The sequence below is a fragment of the Sus scrofa genome, chromosome 6 (genome assembly GCF_000003025.6).
Source record: "Sus scrofa isolate TJ Tabasco breed Duroc chromosome 6, Sscrofa11.1, whole genome shotgun sequence".
Classification (NCBI taxonomy): Eukaryota; Metazoa; Chordata; class Mammalia; order Artiodactyla; family Suidae; genus Sus; species Sus scrofa.
This window is the reverse complement of record NC_010448.4, coordinates 84,416,476-84,437,491: the sequence shown is the minus strand read 5'-3', so window position 1 is coordinate 84,437,491 and position 21,016 is coordinate 84,416,476. Positions and strand designations below refer to the sequence as shown.

General features: G+C 49.1%; 1 protein-coding gene and 1 long non-coding RNA gene across 2 annotated transcripts in view; one reads left to right on the top strand and one right to left on the bottom strand.

The window, feature by feature from the left end:
• On the bottom strand, positions 8,013–20,189 carry LOC110261121. Its single transcript, XR_002344947.1, has 3 exons — positions 19,192–20,189; positions 17,627–17,759; positions 8,013–8,144 (listed from the first exon to the last, which is right to left on the bottom strand). It is a non-coding gene; the product is annotated as an uncharacterized LOC110261121 (long non-coding RNA).
• SLC9A1 (solute carrier family 9 member A1) overlaps positions 11,045–21,016 on the top strand; it is a 52,527-nt gene continuing 42,555 nt past the window's right edge. Inside the window, 1 exon segment of the mRNA NM_001007103.1 lies at positions 11,045–11,624. Coding sequence (NP_001007104.1) covers positions 11,273–11,624 — 352 coding nt within the window. The 5' untranslated portion in view covers positions 11,045–11,272.

Below are 21,016 nucleotides of genomic sequence, written 5' to 3'. Positions count from 1 at the left end.
GAAGGTATAGAGCAGCCGAATGTGCCATCCCAAAATATGCTACTTTGGCATAGGATTATTTTGAGCTAAAAGCAATTAAGAAGCAGATACAGGAAAGGCTCTTTGCCCAATTCTTTTTCCTTCCTTCCTTCTTTCCTTTCTGCTGCACCAGTGGCATATGGAAGTTCCTGGGCTAGGGACTGAACCCAAACCACAGCAGCGACCCAAGTCACTGCAGTGAAATATCAGATCCTTAACCCGCTGTGCCACAAGGGAACTCCTGCCCTACCCTTATTTGCATTAAAGTAGGACACACGTTTATAAAGATGTTCCTCCTCCTGTCAATACCAGGAAGGACAGAAAGACAGACATTAATCACCAGAGAAAATTTTAGACGCTTATCAGCCTAGAGACAACTCCATAGGAATCTCTACAGCAAACTTTACTAACTAGCCTTTATCTACCATATTTTTTTTTTTGTCTTTTGTCTTTTTTCTGTTGTTGTTGTTGTTGTTGTTATTGTTGCTATTTCTTGGGCCGCTCCCATGGCATATGGAGGTTCCCAGGCTAGGGGGTGAATCGGAGCTGTAGCCACCGGCCTACGCCAGAGCCACAGCAACTCGGGATCCGAGCCGCGTCTGCAACCTACACCACAGCTCACGGCAACGCCGGATCGTTAACCCACTGAGCAAGGGCAGAGATCGAACCCGCAACCTCATGGTTCCTAGTCGGATTCGTTAACCACTGCGCCACGACGGGAACTCCCATATTTTGTTTTATTTTGTTTTGTTTTTTTTGCTTTTTAGGGCCACACCTGTAACATATGGGTGTTAATCAGCCCAAATTCTAATTAAATCTTTGAGTCACTGTCTGTAAGAATGTGATGCACATGTCTATGAACTTCTGATTGTTTTTCTCTTGTTAATTTCTCTTTGGCCAGTCAAATTTGTGGGACTCCAGCTGGAGAAAATAAGATGAGCAGAGGAAGAGATTCTTCCTCTCCTATAGAGGTCATTAGTGACATTGACAAGGGCAGTTTTGGAATACCACATGGGGCTGAAAACCTAATCGGATCAGATTTGAGAGTCTGGGAGGAGAGAAATGATGGACGCATACAGAAAACTCAAGGTTTTGGCGATGGCTGGAAGAGAGTGTGGGATAAAGACATATTTGTTAGAGTGTCAAAATAATGCATTAGACCCATGATAAAGTTTGCCCATCATTGGTAGCGGCTGATATACCTTACTTTCTTGCCAGAGGTCGATGTTAATGAAGGTTCAAAGGCTTTAAAGTTTGATAAAATAGTGCAGATATTTTATTTGTAAAAATCAAAAAAAAATTGAACAAACTGTAAGAGGTGATGATTCAGAAAGGTGAATTTAAACTTTTTTTTTTTTGCTTTTTAGGGGCATACCTGCAACATACGGAAGTTCCCAGGCTAGGGGTCAAATTGGAGCTACAGCTGCCAACCTACACCACAGCCACAGCAACTCGGAATCCAAGCCGAGTCTGCCACCTACACTGCAGCTCACAGCAATGCTGGATCCCCAACCGACTGAGCAAGGCCAGGGTTTGAACCTGAATCCTCACGGATACTAGTCAGATTTGTTTCCACTGCACTACAACAGGAACTCTCAGAAAGGTGAAAAATTTGATGTTTGTTATATTGTTTTTATGCTTTCAAGTTTTCTTATAAATAATTAGGGGGAAAAGAATTTGTGGGCCTGAATGTGCGAAGGCCTGAGAGTGCTGTGTCAGGAATGAGATCTACAGCTGTCTAAACAAGAGGTGACCATGGCTCAGAAAATTCTCCTGAAAGCTGTGTGTAGGGCAGAGTAGAGGCGGAAAAAATAAAAAGTATATTTTAAGAGTTCAGCCCAGGACTTCCCTGGTGGCCTAGCAGTTGGGGATTTTACAATTGTCACATTGTCACTGTCAAGTTTGATCCCTGGCTGGGAGTTTCTGCATACTGGGGCCCTGGGCAAAAAAAAGAGTCCAGGAGTTCTCGAGGTGGCTCAGTGGTAACAAACCGGACTAGCATCCATGAGGATGCAGGTTCGATCCCTGACCTCACTTAGTGGGTTGAGGATCTGGCGTTGCAGGGAGCTGTGGTATAGGTCGAAGACAAGAGTTTGGATCCGAGTTTCTGTGGTTGTGGTGTAGGCTGGCAGCTGCACCTCTGATTCAACTCCTAGCCTAGGAAATTCCATATGCCATGGGTGCATCCCTGAAAAGCAGGGAGTTACAGGGGAAGGTGGGAAGCTGTGTTTAATATCTGTGGAGAAGGAGGTGCCCATAGGACTTCCAGTCTGTGAGTGAACATAAGAGGTTCAAGTTTACCAGGTGTTTATCTGATTCATCATCCAGTCTTTCACGGCAGGAAGCACAGGGACCTGCACATAGTAACATAGTAGGTACTAAATGTTATGGTTCCTAGTTGGATTCTTCTTTTTTTTTTTTTTTTTTTTTTATCTTTTCTAGGGCCCCACCCGAGGGATGTGGAGGTTCCCAGGCTAGGGGTCTAATTGGAGCTGTAGCTGCTGGCCTACACCAGAGCCACAGCAATGCAGGATCTGAGCCGCGTCTGTGACCTACACCATAGCTCATGGCAATGCTGGATCCTTAACCCAGGGAGCGAGGCCAGGGGTTGAACCCGAAACCTCACAGATGCTAGTCGGATTTGTTAACCACTGAGCCAGGACAGGAACTCCTACTGGGTGAATTATGAGTTCAGCTTAAAAGCCATTAAATTCTACCTCTTTACCAACTCTCTTCTAGTTGCCTAGGGCAACTGTATTTATTCATGGTGGCTATGGGCCCAGAGAAGTGGGAAAATCTTGGACTTCATAATCAGACAGACTTTGATCCTCCTTTCTTCCCAGTTCTGTGACCACAAGTGACTCTGCTTGGAACCTTAGTTTTCTCATGTGCAAATAATGTACTCTGTAATTCACTCATTCATTCACTCATTTGGGCTCCTCTGCCCTCCTGAAGCTTACATCCTAAGGGGGGGATTGGCAGTAAATAAATAGATAAAATAAAAGTGTAGTAAATAGGTTTTTTACACTTTTTTTTTTTTTTTTTTTTTAGTGATTGTTTTTGGTTTTTATTGTGGTTGGGGGATTGGACTGGAGTGAGGGTTCTCATGTGTGAGATTTTTTTTTTTTTTTTTTGTATTTTTGTCTTTTTTTGTTGTTGTTGTTGTTGCTATTTCTTGGGCCGCTCCCGCGGCATATGGAGGTTCCCAGGCTAGGGGTCGAATCGGAGCTGTAGCCACCGGCCTACACCAGAGCCACAGCAACGCAGGATCCGAGCCGCGTCTGCAGCCTACACCACAGCTCACGGCAACGCCGGATCGTTAACCCACTGAGCAAGGGCAGGGACCGAACCCGCAACCTCATGGTTCCTAGTCGGATTCGTTAACCACTGCGCCACGACGGGAACTCCTACACTTTTTTTTTTTACACTTTGCTCTAAACCTGAAACTAACACAACATTGTAAATCAACTGTATTTTTTTTTTTTTTTTTTGTCAGTACCTGCTGCATGTGGAAGAATCTAGGCCAGGGATCGAACCCGAGCCACAGCAGCTAGGGGTGCTGATCCTCAAGGAAACTCTGTAAATAGGCTTATTATACCATATGTAGAAGATGAAAATTGCTATGGAAAAGAAAAAAAAATGGAGCAGAGCGAGGGTTGGGCCTGGGTGGTGGTGGTAGCATCATTGGTAGTTAGAGTGACCACATAGTGGGCCACGTTGGCGAGGGAGATTTGTGGAAAGCCTTGAGGGATGTGAGGGAGTGAGCCAAGTGGTTATCTGGGGAAAAGTGTTTTAGGCATAAGGAAGAGCAAGTCCTAAGGTCCTGAGGCCGAATTGTGGCTGGCAGTGTTTGAGAAATAGCAAGGAGGGAGTTCCCATCGTGGCCCAGTGGTTAACGAATCCGACTAGGAACCATGCGGTTTCGGGTTCAATCCCTGCCCTTGCTCAGTGGGTTAAGGATCTGGCGTTGCTGTGAGCTGTGGTGTAGGTTGCAGACATGGCTCAGATCTGGCATTGCTGTGGCTGTGGTGTAGGCCGGCAGCAACAACTCTGATTAGACCCTTAACCTGGGAACCTCCATATGCCATGGGAGTGGCCCAAGAAATGGCAAAAAGACAAAAAAAAAAAAAAAGAAATAGCAAGGAGGCAGTGTGGCTGGAGTGGTGTGAGTGAAGGGGAGGCTGGAAGAAGAGGGCCTCGGGGCCAGTGATATTATGTAACAAAGGGAAGAAGGAAATGAACTCAGTTGCAGAGAGGCAACACTGTGTAAGGAACTGAGCTTGACACACATCAGCCATTTAATCCTTGCGATAACCTTAAAGGCCGGTATTAAGACCTCACCCACCTTTGTTTATTTTTATTTTATTTTTTTGTCTTTTCACCTTTTCTAGGGCTGCGTCCTGCGGCATATGGAGGTTCCCAGGCTAGGGATCAAATCAGAGCTACAGCCGCTGGCCTATGCCAGAGCCACAGCAATGCGGGATCCGAGCTGCGTCTGCAACCTACACCACAGCTCACGGCAATGCTGGATCCTTAACCCACTGAGCAAGGCCAGGGATTGAACCCGAAACCGCATGGTTCCTAGTCGGATTCGTTAACCACTGCGCCATGACCGGAACCCCTCACCCACCTTTTAGACACATGAACAAAGCAAGTGACGGAAACAAACTATGGCTTGCCCATGACACACAGCTAGTAGGTGGCCCCATGGGTCCTTTTCGAGTATTACACATGGTTGGCTGCGAATCTGTCACAGCTGCAGCAATTCCATAAAAGTCCTATTCCTTTTAGCAAAAGGGTCCAATGAAGGGGACAGAGGAGCAGACATGGCCTAAGCTGGGGGAGAGGCCACCCGTGTCCATGCATCCTGAGACTGTTCTGGATCTGCAAGGAGAAGAGTCTGCCGAGACATGGCCCTTCCGTTGTTTTTCTTTTTAATTTTTACTGAAATATAGTTGATTTTTTATAGTTTATTTACTTATGAAATATAGTTGATAGTTCTCTTGGATGCAACAGGTTAAGGATTTGGCATTGTCACTGCGGCAGTTCAAGTCACTGCTGCGGTTTGGGGTTGATCCCTGGCCCAGGCATGTCTACATGCTGTGGGTGCAGTCAAAAAAAGAAAAAAGAAATATGGTTGATTTATCATGTTGTGTAAGTTTCAAGTGCACAGCAAAGTGATTCAGTTATATATGTAAAAACGTATATTCTTTTTTATATTTTCTTCCATTATAGGTTATCACAAGATATTGACTATAGTTTCCTGTGTTATACAGTAGGTCCTTGTTGGTTAGCTATTTTATATACAGCAGTGTGTACATTTTATTTTATTTTATTTTATTTTTTGGCCACGTCTGTGGCATGTGGAAGTTCTGGGGCCAGGGATTCAACCCATGCCACAGCTGTAACCAGAGCCACAGCAGTGATAATCCTGGCTCCTTAACCTACTGAGCCACCAGGGAATTCCAAAGTATTGTGCATATTTAAATCCCAATCTCGTAATTTATCCTTCTCCCACCCCTTTCCCCTTTGGCAACCATAAATTTGTTTTCTACATCTGTGAGTCTATTTCTGTTTTGTAAATGGGTTCATTTGCATCATTTTTTTTGATTCCATGTATAAGTGATATCATATGATATTTGTCTTTGTCTGGCTTATTTTGCAGAGACATGTCCTCTGAGTCAAGAGTAATGTGAGCCTGCAATGGTTAAAAAGTGAGGACTTGGGGAATTCCCATCATGGCTCAGTGGTTAGGGAACCCGACTAGTATCCATGAGGATGTGGGTTTGATCCCTGGCCTCACTCAGTGGGTTGGGGATCCGGCGTTGCTGTGAGCTATGGTGTAGGTTGGAGATGTGGTTGGGATCCTGTGTTGCCTTGGCTGTGGCGTAGGCTGGCAGCTGTAGTTCCAATTCAACCCCTAGCCTGGGAACTTCCATATGCCGCGGGTGAGGCCCTAAAAAAACAAAAAGAGAAATAAAAAGAAAAATGAGGACTTGCCAAAACAGCGTTACAAATATCGCAGCATATTTTAATTGGTCACCTTTAACAAGATTCATGCTTTTAACATGCAAAATACCAGTAATGTGATTTTTTATTTTATTTTATTTTTTTAATTTATTTTTTTGCATTTTTAGGGCCACATTTGCAGCATATGGAAGTTCCCAGGCCAGATCCTTAACCCACTGAGGAGTCACACCAGCATCTTCATGGATACTAGTTGGATTTTTTAACCTGCTGAGACACAGTGAAAATTCCCACAGTCATATAATTTATATAAAATCATCAAATTCACAGCACGCCACAGATGGTGTGATCTGATAGTAGGACTAGTTTCACAGATGTTAGGGACCCCTTTCTAGCCTGCATTTCTGGGTCTGAATGTATGACTTCATGTGACTCTAATACCAAAAGCCCACATTTGAGGCCCTCGGTACATGTAAATAAAGATAAAGATAGAAAATATATGTGACACTTGCCCAGCGCTGTCCTGAGTTCTAAGACCCTTATAAGAGCCCCATGAGATGGGCATTATTGTTGCCCCCAAGTGATGGGGAAAGAAACTGTGAAACAAGGAGGTTGATTTATCCAAGTTCTTCTAACTAGCGAGTGGTGGTGCTGGGATTTGAACCTAGACAACTGGCTAGATTCTAATTTTTCTTTCTTTCTTTCTTCTTCTTTTTTTTTTTTTTTTGGCCACACTCATGGCATGTGGAAGTTCCTGGGCCTGGGATCAAACCAGCACCACGGCAGTGACAACACTGGATCCTTAACCCAATGAACTACCAGGGAATTCCTAGATTCTTATGTATTTATTTATTTATTTTGTCTTTTGTAATCCTCTCTTTCTTTTTTTCTTTTTCTTTTTTTGGCTGCCCCAAGCCATATGGAATTCCCGGGCTAGTAATCACATCTGAGCTGCAGTTTCGACCTTGCCACAGCTGCAGCACTGCTGGATCCTTTAACCCACTGTGCTGGGCCAGGGATCAAACCTGCATCCCTGTGCAACAGAGACACCCCTGCTCCCATCACACCACAGGGGGAACTCCTAGATTCTTACTTTGAACTTTTAATGTTATACTGCCTGGTCCAGGCTGGGCCTTGGCCACAGGCAGTCCCAGGTGTTTTTTCCCAAGAGTTCTTTCCTGGCACTGTCATGTTGTTATAACCTTCTCCAGACTCTGGAGGATCTCAGGGCTGGTATTTCCTGGTCCTCGTGGGATCTGCTACCTCCCAGGCTGCACCCAAGGAGGACTGGAGGGCGGAGGGGAGTCACAGAGTGAGGAGGATCAGAGGAGGATTAGAGCACGCTAATGAATGTTGCCTCCAGGACTGGAAAGAATTATAGGTCTCAGGTTCCTGGTCCCATGTCACCTGAGTCAAGTCCCTCCACTAGCCCCACCCATGTCCTCCTTTTTTCTGTTCTTTTTTTTTTTTTTTTTTTTTTTCTTTTTAGGGCCACCCCTGCAGCATATGGATGTTGTTCCCAGGCTAGGGGCTGAATTGGAGCTACAGCTACCAGCCTGTGCCACTGCCACAGCCACAGCCACAGCCACACAGGATCCAAGCTGCACCTGAGACCTACACCACAGCTCACAGCAACGCTGGATTGTTAACTGTATGAGCGAGGCCAGGGATTGAACCTGCAGCCTCATGGATGCTAGTTGGGTTTGTTAACCACTGAGCCATGAAGAGAACTCCCCTCCTTTTCTCTACACTGAACCTATGGTATTTTGAAAGAACTCTGGTTTAAGATGTTAGAAAAATGACTCAGGTCCTGAATCTGCTACCTCATAGCTGTGTGCTCTTGGCCAAATGGCTTCATGTCTCTGAGTCTTCATTTGTTTCCTCTATAAAATGTAGATGAGAATAATACCTACTCTTCATTGAGTACAGGGACTTGGATTATTGATAAACCTGAGTACTTGGTTGAAAACTGTAAAGGACTAAGCCATTGTGTGATACATTGTCATTACTCTGATCCTTGCTCTAAATGCTTTTCCTCTCTTTGGTTTATTTTCATTACAGCTGATGTTCTCCTTTCATCTGCTTCCAGGAGACACAGGGCCCTTCTCTTTCTCTGATGGCTCTTCTAGGCTCTTCTGTCATCTCCCAAGTGGCTGGACCTGTGCCAGAAGAATGTGACATACAGAGAATTCAGTTTGATGTTGGCACCTTCGGTCGCAATCACATCACTCTATTTCATTTAAATATAACTTTTTGTGGAAGGAGAGCTTATCTCATGAAAAGCGCAAGATCATGAGCGCTCAGTGAGTTATCACAAAACAACAGCTGTATAACCTCTGTAACCACCACCCAGTAAAGAAACAGAATATTATCAGCACCCTAGAAGCCCTCGCTGTGCCCACTTTGTGCCCCCTCCCAATCACTGCCACCTCCTTCCGCCCTATGTCTATCTCTGTGTTGACAGAGCCCATTACAAAGCCTTGTCAAGAGGCCCATAAATAGTTGCTAAACCGAATCGAACCCCTTTGAAATCATTTTGTGATCTCGAGCTTGTCACTTTGACTTACTCCTCTGCATAACAGGGATGGCGTTTTTGTAATTTCAATAGTTCTCAACCCTAGTTGTACATTAGAATCACCTGGGGGAGCTTTTGAAACACTCTCCATCATGCCTGGGCATTACTCTGGAGCAGGTGGTCCCAGGTAATAGTAGTTTTTAAAGCCTTCCAAGCATTCCAGGGTACAGCCATAACCTTTCGAATCTTACAATTCCCACCCACACTTTATGCTCAAATCTCAGTTCCACTACTGCTTTGGGTTGAACCGTGTCCTCCTCAGAGATGTTGAAGTTCTAGGGAGCTCCCTGGTGGTCTAATGGTTAGGACTCAGCGTTTTCACCACTATAGCCCAAGGTCAATACCTGGTCTGGGAACTGAGATCCCACATCAAGCTGCTGCACATCAAGGCAAAAAGAAAAAAAAAAAGAAAAAAGATGTTGAAGAACTTGAGAATGTGGAAACCCCCAGTATCTGTGAATGTGGACTTATTTAGAAACAGGGTTATTAAAGATGATCAAGTTAGAATGAGGTCGGTAGGGTGAGTCTCTAATCATTTGTGACTGGTGACCTTAAAAAAAGGGGAAATCTGGACCCGGAGACAGACTCACAGGCAGATCATCAGGTCAAGACTAGAGTTATGCTGCCACAATCAAGAAACACACCAAAGATTGGGAGTTCCTGTCTTGGCACAGCAGAAACGAAACTGACTAGGAACCATGAGGTCGAGGGTTCCATCCCTGGCCTCGCTCAGTGGGTTAAAGATCCAGCTTGCCATGAACTGTGGTGTAGGTTGCAGATGCAGCTTGGATCACAAGTTGCTGCGGCTGTGGTGCAGGCCTGCAGCCCCAGCTCCAATTGGACCCCTAGCCTGGGAACCTCCATATACCCCAGGTGCAGCCCCCAAAAGACAAAAGACAAAAAACAAAACAAAAAACCACCAAAGATTGTTGTCCAACCACCAGAAGCCAGGAGAGAAGCAGGGAACAAATTTTTCCTCACCGCCCTTAGAAGGAACTCAGATGACACCATGATTTCAGATCTCTAGCCTCCAGAATATGAGACAATGAATTCCTGTTCTTTATTTTTATTTATTGTCTTTTGTCCTTTTAGGGCCACACCCACGGCATATGGAGGTTCCCAGGCTAGGGGTCTAATTGGAGCTGTAGCCACCGGCCTACACCATAGCCACAGCAACATGGGATCCAAGCCACATCTGCAACCTATACCACAGCTCATGGCAACGCTGGATCCTGAGCAAGACCAGGGATTGAACCTGCAACTTCATGGTTCTTAGTTGGATTCGTTTCCGCCCTGCCATGACGGGAACACCTGAATTCCTGTTCTTTAAGCCACCACGGTTTGCAGCACTTTGTTACAGCAGCTCTAGCAAACTAATACAACTAGTGTTTACATAAGGAATTCCTTTCACCTATTTCCTCAGCTACAAAACTGGAACCATCATAGTGCTTCTACACGCTGGGCTCCATTCTAAACAGTTTACATAGAATATCACCTTTAGTCATCACATATACTATACGCAGCAGCATTAGCAGATAGAGATACTCCTGTTATCTCCACTCTTCCCCGTGAGAAAGCTGTGGAACAGAGAGGTTAAGTAACTTGCTCAAGGTTACACTGTAACTAAATATATACCGTAATAATACATCCCTCACAAGATTATTGGGAAGTCTCCATGCGACTGTGGATGTGAAAGCACTTTGTAAATAGTAAAGCATTTTACCCTTGTTAGTTAGAATCTTTGTAGATTTGGGACTCTTTTTTTTTTTTTTTTTTTTGCCCATCTCTGACTGTCACTGCTCTTTCGACGGGATACTTCCTTCCCTCGGCGAGAGAGGGCGCTGCAATGCGCGGGCGCCGACAGGTCCTTCTAGCCCGCTGCGCTGGCTGCTCGCTGGTGCCTATAAGTGGCAGCGCCGGGCTCAGTGAGGCATCAGTCAGCCGCTGCCGGTGCTGGGGCCGGTGTTGGAAGTGGAGCCGGACGCTGAGGAGCTGCAGCTGGGCCGGGGCGCAGCGCCGAGCCGGGGCCGCAAGGAGGGGCGTTTTGCTGCTGGCCCACCGCGAGCCGCCCCCAGCCCGCGCCGAGGCGCCTTCTCGCCAGGCCGCCTGCCTCCGCCTTCCGCCTCCCTCCATTTCCCCGGAATCTCAGCCCGGCGCGCCTGCACCCCGGTCCTTCCCTGGGTGGGGAAGCTCCCGGCCGCTTTCTGGTTTCACTCCTTCCTCGCAGCCTGGGCTCTCAGCCCCCTCTTCTTTTCCTGCACCGGGTCCCACCCCCTTCCATCCTCTTCCTTTAGCTCAGGCTCCCTGCCCCTTCGCTTAGCCAAGTCCCAGCTCCTCAGTCACTTTCCTCAGCCGAGGGTCCCTGCCTTCCCGCTTCCTTTTCCTTGCCTGGGGTTCAGCCTATCCTGTCCCTTCCTCTGTCCTTAGGGCGAAGTCCCTCCCTTCCTCTCCAAACCCCTTTCTCGGGCCTGGAGTTCCAGACCTTTTGGCCTCCTCCTATGATCCTAACTGGGTCCTTGTCCCTTTTCCCCAGTTTGGAGTTCTAGGTCGTGAAGCCAACCTTCCTCCACCTCCAGAGGACTGCTTCCACAAAAACACAGCTCTAAAACATGAACTTTGCCTAGAGACGCCCTGGTCTCTCTCACCCCTTGCAGACTCCTCGCTGCCTATGTCCCAGGTCTCACTTTGCTAAGGCTCGAGGGGCGCAGCAGGATGCTTCTGTGGTCTGGCATCTGTGGCCTCTCTCCACCTCGAATCTTCCCTTCGCTGCTTGTGGTGGTAGCCTTAGTGGGGCTGCTACCTGTTCTCAGAAGCCATGGCCTCCAGCCCAGCCCCACTGCCAGCACCATCAGAGGCTCAGAGCCACCACGGGAACGCTCGATTGGGGATGTCACCACCGCCCCACCAGAGCTCGCCCCGGAGAGCCGCCCTGTTAACCATTCCGTCACTGAACACGGCATGAAAGCTCGGAAGGCCTTTCCCGTCCTGGGCATCGACTACACACACGTGCGCACACCCTTCGAAATCTCCCTCTGGATCCTGCTGGCCTGCCTCATGAAGATAGGTAAGTCCAGTTGGCCCCGATGCCTCTGCCGCTGCCACCAGACTGATGAGCTTCTTGCCCCATCCTTACTGCCTGAGGCTGCCCAGGAATAAGGGTCTGGACTTCTCCTGTCGCATGGGCAGCCTCCATCCTGCCATCTTGGTCCTTCTCAAACTTGAGCTCTGTGGCCTTTGTGGTCTGAGGCCTCCTATAATGGGAGCCAGGATTGTTCATGGAAGAGAGCGAGAGGAGGAAGGGGTGCTCCTGATACTAGGTCCCTCCAGTGAGGCTCCCAGGCCTGGCAAGTCTCCTTTGGCTGGGCCATACCCCGAGGGGAGCCAGGCACCCAGCTGTGTGAGACCGGAGTGTCTGCAGCAACTGGCCCAGTCTACTCTGTCAATAGCAACCAGTGCAATTACACGCTTCATGGGAGGGTGTTCCAGGATGGAGTGTATTTCTACTGGGTCTGTCTAAGGAGTGTGAGTTTAGTGGGGGACCTGTGGGCTGGAGACTTACAGGTGTGGTGGAAGAGGAGGCGTCCCCATATTCCCACCTTCCTTCATCCCCACAATGTTATCTGTCAGCGTTGCCTGCCCAGGCTGGTCAGGAGCCCCTGAGTCAGTTTCCTGCCCTGGAATGCCACTCCTTCTACAGTTTATGGGACAGGGGGCCTGAAGTCTGGTTTGGGGGTGGAGGGAGAGGGAGGGAGGTTCACCCCTCCAGCTCACCTCCAGGTTGGCACCCAGGTTCTGGCCCCAGCTCACCTCCAGGTTGGCACCCAGCTGCGTCTCTAGGTGGTGTCTGGGCCGGCCAGTCATGTTGGCCTGCCTGTCCCTCAACCAAGTGGGAGAGGGGCAGATGGAGGGGCTCCGGATGTTCTGGTCTGAAGAGACTTTGAAGCCTTTTTGGGAGAAGGAAACAGAAAAGTTTTTCCCTTCCAGGGGATTATCTCCCTGCCAGGTCTGAGCGCTCTGTTCTGCTGGGTGATGGAGCTCACCAGAGCCTGCACAGCCCAGAATTCCCTGGAAGGGGTGTCCAGGGGGCTTTGAAAGCCACCTTTGCCTTTTCAGCCCCCAGCCAGCTGAGGAAGGCGTGAGGGCCTGGGACTCTGCTGGTTTGGAGAGTTTGTGACTCTTGGCAGGAAGCCTTGCAGCTTTCCCAAGGACACGCAGGAGCTGAGTGGCAATGCCAGACTGGTATGAGACAGGTTCTGGGACATGCTGCGGGAGGGCACGGGTGCCTCTGTTTTGACAGAGCCAGAAGCTGGCTTCCTGATACGGGGCTTTGGTTCTGTGACAGTAGCAGGCCTGTACATGGAGCTGGGCCACCAGCACCTATCCCCAGATGGCATCTAGCTTCCTGGAAGAATCAAGGACTAAGCAAGGGGAGCCGAGTGTACTGATTCCAACAAATACATGACCTTGAACAAGCCGGGGGCTGTTTCTGCAGGTCTTGCCCACCTGTGAAACTGGCAAGAATCTCTAAAATTTGACCATATCATTGAATCATACAACCTTGTGCCTTAATTTGCCTTAGGAAGCTGGAGTCACTGATGTGTCATTTGCCAATGGGAGACCAGGAAGAGGCTTTGCAAGCACTGTTTATGAATTGCCCTCCTCTCTCCAGCCCCTCGCCCCCCAGCCCCACCTGGCACTGTATTAGGGCACTGGGGGCTAGTGCACACATTGTGGGTCTCAGTGTCTTCTGCTGAGTTGGCAGCGTGGCCACAAAGATCCAACTCTGGAGAGTCCGTTGTCCCTGCAGGCCTGATTATCTCTAATCCTAAGGGGGTCAATCTTGACCTGCTTTCTCCTCACCAAAACCTGTGCCTGGGACCCTGGGCAGCTGGAGAGCAGAGGTGGTGCCATGGCAGGGGCATCAATCTGGAAGTTGGGAGACTAGCCTCTTGTCCCACCTCCCTCTGTGACCTTGGGCCAGTCAGGACTTTCCACTTGTCAGTAGATCTTTGTGGCCTCTTCCAGATCTGACATTTCTGCCATTCCACTGACTTAGGTAACACTGGCAAGTCACTCAGCCTTGGGCCACAGTTTTCCCATCGTAAAATGAGGAGGCTGGATATGATCTCTGAGGGCCTTTGCAGTTCCCCCAAACTGTGTCTCTGGCTTAATAAAGTATTTTTCTGCCTCTGAAAACAGAGGAGCCCTGCCGTCTGGCTCTCCTGGAGAAGACAGTATAGAGAAGGGGGGCTAAAAGGTCTGTTCAGGTGGCAAAAAGCAGAAACCCATTTTTCCCTTTACCTTTGCAGTGTTGAATCAAGGTTAGCACCATTCTGCCACTTACCCTCTCTGGGCCTCAGTTTCCTCAAGCATAAAAAGGGGGGAGGAGTCCCCATTGTGGCTCAGTGGTAACAAACCTGACTAGGATCTATGAGGATGCTGGTTTGATCCTGGCCTTGCTCAGTGGGTTAAGGATCCAGTGTTGCCGTGAGCTGTGGTGTAGGTCGGAAACATGGCTCGGATCTGATATTGCTGTGGCTGGGGTGTAGCCTGGCAGCTGCAGCTCTGGTTTGACCCCTAAGATGCTGCAAGCATGTCCATAAAAAGCAGAAATAAATAGGAGTTCCCTTTGTGGCACAGCAGAAACGAATCCAACTAGGAACTATGAGGTTGCAGGTTCCATCCCTGGTCTTGCTCAGTGGGTTAAGGATCTGGTGTTGCTGTGGCTGTGGTGTAGGCCAGCAGCTGTAGCTCCTATTAGATCCCTAGCCTGGGAACCTCCGTATGCCGCAAGTACAGCCCTAAAAAAGCAAAAATAAATAAATAAAATAAAAAGAGGGGAAATAATAGTATCTTGTTATAGTGCTGCTGATGTGATGGAGACAGAAATTAATGCACTTAGAGCTGACTTTGTACCCACAGGAGGCACTCAGTGAGTTGCAGCTGCCTGGTTGGTACTGTAACCACATAAGGTAACTACCTCCCCACCATAGCCCCCTACAGTCTTCCTCTAAGGCTGGGGGCTTACAAATCTCTCTACCTGGGCTGCCACCGGGCCCCTTTCCTTAAGGTTTTGGAGTTTGGGGTGTGTCCTACTTTGTTCTTCCTTTCCCTTAAGCTGCCTCCAGAGCAGGTCCTATGGGGAACGGGTGTGGCACCATCTGACTGGGGAGATAGGGGTGGGGCCAAGAGCATGCTTCCTTTGCACCATCAGATACGCGGGAGCCTAGGAGTTCATTTTGGGGTCTTGCCTATTCTCTCAGCTTCCCAGCGTGGGTAGGAGTTATGTTGGAGGCCTCATTCTGTCAAGCAGCTGCTTCCCCTGCAAGGTACTCCTCTTTTAAGAATAGAAGGTGCTGTATGCAGTTCTCACTCCTATCTTTTTTTGTTTTGTTTTGTTTCCTTTTTTGGTGGCCCCGTGCATATGGAGTTCCTGGGCCAGGGATCAGATCTGAGCCATAGTTGCTCGGATCTTTAACCCACCATGCTGGGCCTGGGATGGAACCTGCGTCCCAGTGCTCCCACGAGGTGCTACTGATCCCATTGCACCATAGTGGGAAACGCCTCACTCCTATTCTAATCGTTGAGCAGAATCTCAGGTAGACTCAGAGATGGGTGTGGGAGGGATAGAGCTAAAGTTCACGCTTCAGGGTTCTTTTCTAAGTGACTCAGTGGGTGACATTAGGCAAGTCACTTCCCTTCTCTGGGCTTTTTTTCTCTGACCCGTCGGGATTCTTGCCTTGAGGAGAGGCTGGTGGCGTGAGTGGGGGTTAGACTGTTGGGAGAACTAACTGTGACTCAAAGCTCTAGGTAGGTCCATTCCCCAACATTATGGTTTGGACCCTGCGTAAGCTCTGCGTTGTCCCCGTTTACCTGGCTCCTGGTCCAGTGCCTATTTCAAGCGAGAGCCTCACTGTAACCCAGCTCACCACTGGCACCCCCTGCGTTTGTTTACCCATGTCCCTGACCCGGAACTCCTGGCAGCCCGTGAGGCAGGTATTCATCTCATCTCCTGACTGGAGACAAAAAAAGCCTTCTTTTGTCCCTTCATGTCTTAGAGCTTTTTTTGGTTTTGGTCTTTGCAAGGTATGTCCTGCCAGCTCCTCCTTACAACGCATCTGTGAGGAGGGGAGATGGGGGTGTCGTTGCCCCCTTCACATGCATGGCTCTCAGACCCAGCAACCCAGACCCTAGTTCGCTGTATAGGACTGGAGCGCACCTCTCTCACTTCTCAAAAGGAGAGAGGAACCCCTTAAAGGTCACCTTGAACCTGGCTCCAGAAGCCCAGATGGGACTCTCTGAGAAGAAAAAGATGACCTTTTTCTTTCTGGGAGAGCAGCTGAATGGCTGCAGGACAGTGGGAGGGGAGGTCAGGTGGGGACTGGGAGGAAGCTTCAGGTAGTTCATGTGCGTCCCGAGGCGCCAGGGCACTTAGAGAACCTCTGTTGGTGGTGTTGCCTGGACGTCATTCAGCAGAGCACCCACGAGGCACATCTTCCTCTCCTTCCTGCCACCCCCACCCCCCACCCCCCGCCACCCCAGACCCTCCAGTTCTGGCGGAAGGGACACAGAAAGGCTCTGCCCTTGTCCCTGGGTACCTGTGTGGCCAGGCACCTCATTCCCCTGAGCCTGACTTGCCCTATTGGGCAAGGATCAATGCACCTTCCAGGATTGATGCAGAGACCGAACGCGGGAATGCCCAGCCCAGGGTGCAGCTCCCTGCGGCATCTCTCAGGGCCATTCAGATTCCTCCCCTTTGGGCGGCCTTCCCAGGCCACTCCAGCCCACAGCCACTGCTTTCATTTCTCCCCCAAAGCCCTATTCCTTTTGTTTATCCACAGTTTTGGCATGAGGCCTAGCATGCCCTGTGACATCCCTTCTGTTGGGGTGTGTGTGTGTGCTTTAATAAGAATCACTATTTATTGAGTATCTACAGAGTAGTGTCAGGCACTTTATAAAAGTAATCTCATTTAATTCCTACTAAAATCATATGAGATAAAGCCCGTCTCTGTTTTACAGATGAGGAAACAGCTCAAAGGGGTTATCTGCTGTGATGTTGCACTGCCATTTATTTTCTGTTTGAGTCTTGGCACAGCCTCCTCCAGGGGTGCAGCTGCATCTCCTGCCCCTCACATTCCCCTCAGCAGATGCAGGGCCCTGCACTGGGAGGTGCCCAGCTCACAGCATTTATATTCAGGAACTTGGCTGATATCAATGGCAGGAGCCCTCTCCCTGCCTTGAGAAAGCTGGAGGGCTTCTGTGCTGGCCTTGGGCCCATCCTCGGTCCCTATGGGTCTGCATGTGTGCACCTGAACCCCTCAGCCAGGCTGGGCCTCTTCCTTGTCCTCTGGCAGTGATCATGCCTGCCATCTCTTTGCTCTCTCAGTGGTCCCATTGAGCCTGGTTCCCTGCTTGGACAGGGGAGTACCTATTAAAGGGGAGTTTCCTTTAGTCAGCAATGGGTGACTTGTGATTGCCATCTCCTGCCTCTGGGCTGGAAGGGTGCTGAGCTGCTTTTGGTTACCTTTGGGGCCCAGCAGGATCCCTTGAGAGGCAACCTCAGTATTGGGAGCAGGTGGCACAACTTTCCTTAGCCCTATAAGGCAGGTGGAGTTTAGTAGTAATTCTCATTAGTATTGTAACTTGTTTCCAAAGCACTAGCATCGACAGAATTTAATTCTGATCTTCTCAATGGTCCTGTGGGTTAGAATAGTGGGTGGTATTGATGTACCCATTTTACATCTAAGGAAACTGAGCCTTGGGTTGTGACCTGCCTGAGGTCCCTTAGCAAGTAAGTGGCAAAGGACACAATCCCTGGACTTCTAACCCAAGCTCTTATCCTCTTTCTTGCCTGGCTGGGTCATTGCAAAGATCAAGGGAGACCAGAAGTCCCAAGGGGCTTTAGCTAGAATCAGTGGCCAGGCACATCCACGTTGGTAACCCGAGGGTTGGCTGGAGGGACACTGTTTCCTCTTGGAGGAGGGAAGGGCTAAAGGAGCATGGAGGTTCAGAGTGATCTGGGGCCCAGGCCAACTCAACTCCAAGTTCTTAACCCCTCAAGCACACCTGCGTTTGTGTGAAGGAAGTGCGAGAGTGTGAAGGCTGACTCAGCCTATGGGTCTGTCATCCTCATAGTTTATGGAGCAGCAAACTTCTGAAACGGAGGGCCTTTCCTCTCCTTTGTTGTGTTGTAGGGCCTCTGGGAGGAGAAAGGAGAGGCAGAAAAGTGAATCCAGAAAACATGCTGGATGGGGCAGGAGGGGGAAGGTCAAGAGACCTGGGGTCTGGTCCTAGCTTTTTGCTGCCTAGCTGCATGACCTTAGACAAGACACTGCTTCTCTGAGCCCTCTTTTGTCATATTTACGTTAAGATTTGTTAATTCTATTAGCTGTCACTTACTAAGCTCCTGTTTCAGAGGTTGTGTCAGGTACACATACAGCTAGAGAGCATTGGGGTTGAAGCACAGATCTGACTGCGGAGCGCGTGTTCTTTTCATCATCATGCCCTGATTCCCTTTCAGTTCAAAGTTTTATTTTTCCCATAGTCATTTTGAACAGGGGAGGTTTAAAGACATTTCAAGTCTTGGCTGTTCTCTGTGGATCATTTCTTGGATTCAGGGAGAAAATTGTGACACCCCCGCCCCCCCCCCAAGTCCCACCATGAAGCAGATAGCCCTTCTCAGAGGTGGTGGCAATCAGAAACACAGAAGGGGAGTTCTGTCATGGCTCAGTGGTTAACAAACCTGACTAGCATCCATGAGGACTCGGGTTCAGTCCCTGGCCTCGCTCACTGGGTTAAGGATTTGGCGTTGCCATGAGCTATGGTGTAGGTCGCAGAACACGGCTCAGATCCCGAGTTTCTGTGGCTATGGTGTAGGCTGGCAGCTACAGCTCCAATTGGATCCCTAGCCTGGGAACCTCTATACGCTGCGGGTGTGGCCCCAAAAAGACAAAAACACAGAAGGGACAGGGACCTGGGGCTCTGGAACCCTGGGCTCCCTTTGGGAATGCTAGCCTGTGCGCAGCTGGCGGGCCTGCCTCCCTCCCTCCCTCCTCCTGTCCCCCCGCCCCCCTGCCCCCCTTTCCTTCCGTGGTGAGAAGGCTCACTCAGCAAACCCAGGACCTGGGTTATTCCTGAGTCATCCATCGCCTGTGTGGGCCTCCTTCTGCAGCACTTGCTCCCCCTGCAAACATCTGAGTCAGACATGTCTCCCCAAGGTTGTCTGCACACACCACGCAGGGCCAAACCATCTCTTTAGATGCCGACAAACATCAACTGATACTTTAAGGCAGCCCGTGATTACATGTGGGTATTTTTAATCTTACAGGCTAATCTAATTTTAACTGAACTAAGTTTTGAGTTGAGCTGGGATCAGTGGGCTGCCCCCCTTCCTGGGGATCTCGCTGACTTCATTCCCTTCCCTCTAAAGCACTTTCAACCTGCAGGGCCAGTTTGGGGGTCTTTTAGGCCAGACATGACCCCTGAGTTCTGACACTGACTTGCTGAGAATCTGGAGTTTCCCCAGATTACCCAGGCAAGCTCTTTCCTGAAAAGACATGTCCTTAAGCGGCTCTGAGTGAGGTTCTGGATGGGAATTCTTGTTCCTTCCCAAGTCCCTAAGGGACACTTACCCCTAAGTCCAGTCCAGCCCTTCCACAGTGCTCAGCCTGTCTGAGACCAGGCCACTGAAGGCAGAGAGGTGACATCAGAGAGGTGCCCGTGTGTCAGTCAGAGTCTGTAAGCTCACCAAAATAATAAGTAGCTAACACTTACATAGCACATGCTGTGTGCCAGGCAGACTCACAGAGGCTGTGGCTTTGGGCTGGCCAGCCAGGACTGAGAGTGGCCAACTAATTCGTCTGTTCAAGCTGGAGTCGAAGAGGCAGGTTAGCTGAAACTGACCAGCAGGCTCTGAGCTTGTAGCGCACGGGGACCGAGACGAGTGAGACCCGGGCCTGGCTCACTGGGAGCTTCCAGTCTGCTTGGAGAAAATGGTCCGTCTGTACTGAGGGCTGGGCGGACGCCTGGCACAGGCCAAGTTCAGAGGGAACAAGCAGTCCCTGAGAGCACAGGTCACTAGGAAAGGCTTCTCAGAGGAAGTGGAACTTGAGCCAGTCTTGAAGATGGAGAGGGATTAGGCAAGCAGGCAGGACAGAGAGAGCTATTCTTAGCATGGTTCCTAGGAGGATGTAAGCCCCTTGAGGGCAGAGCCTTTGTTTACTTTCTTCTCTGTGCCCAGCACAGAGGAAGGACTCCTAAATATCTGGGGAACAAATGAGTGCTTGACTGACTTCCATGTAGAGATAGGGTCCGTGTGAAGCCTTTGGGGCAGACAAGAAACCAGCTTGACACAGCGATGCTCTAGGCGTCAGCCAGCGGGTGTGTGTTAGTGTTGCTACAGCAGCTGCCTCTCCCCCACCCCCACCAACTTGGCTCTAATGGAGGATCTGCAAGGGCATCCTCTGTGGGCTGGGTGGGGTCTCTCTGGGAAAGTCTGGGTTTGTTTGGTCTGCCCTCGATTTGTGTAAGTAAAAGCAAGATACCAGAGCTTCCTCAGGGAGCTGCTGAGAGCCCTAATTGAATTAAGCTTTTCCCGGGAAGAGTCCTCAAGCCATCAACCACACTGTGACTGTGAATTAATGAGACCAGTGGCCATAAACTATGCAAAAAGGCTCACTAATTTCTAATTTATAGTTGTACCTGGACAGGTTGACTTAATGGCTTCTCTTTGTTTTTATGTGTGTATTGGGAGTGGGCTGGGGCCAGAATCTCCTTTCTATGGCAGATTTATTTTTATAATATGAATAAATAAAACATGTTTGTGCTAAAATAAAACAGACGAACAAAAGTAAAACCCAGCAGTGCAGAAGGGTATTAAGGTAAAAACTGAAAGTTTCCCGCCTCACTTCTCTGACCATGTCTGCTATCATACTCCTCAGTTACCACTGTTAACTTTCTCATGCATCTTTTCAGAAACTCCCTGTGCATATATGAGTGTAGGAATGTGAGGGCAGATTTAGGCTGTTTTTCTTTTTCTTTTTTTGCTTTTTAGTGCCACACCTGTGGCATATGGAGGTTCCCAGACTAGGGGTCTAATCAGAGCTGTGGATGCCAGCCTATGCCAGAGCCACAGCAACGCCAGCCCTGAGCCATGTCTGCAACCTACACCACACCTCACGGCAATGCCGGATCCTTAACCCACTGAGCGAGGCCAGGGATCAAACCCGCAATCTCATGGTTCCCAGTTGAATTCGGTTCCGCTGCACCACGACGGGAACTACAGGTTTTTTTTTTTTTTTTTTTTTAATGGGAATATGTCAACTTATAAAGTTGTGTTAATTTCAGGCATCCAGCAAAGTAAATCAGTTATGCATATACATATATCCATTTCTTTTTAGATTCTTTTCCCGTCTAAGTTACCATACGGTACTGAGTAACTTTCCCTGTGTTATACAG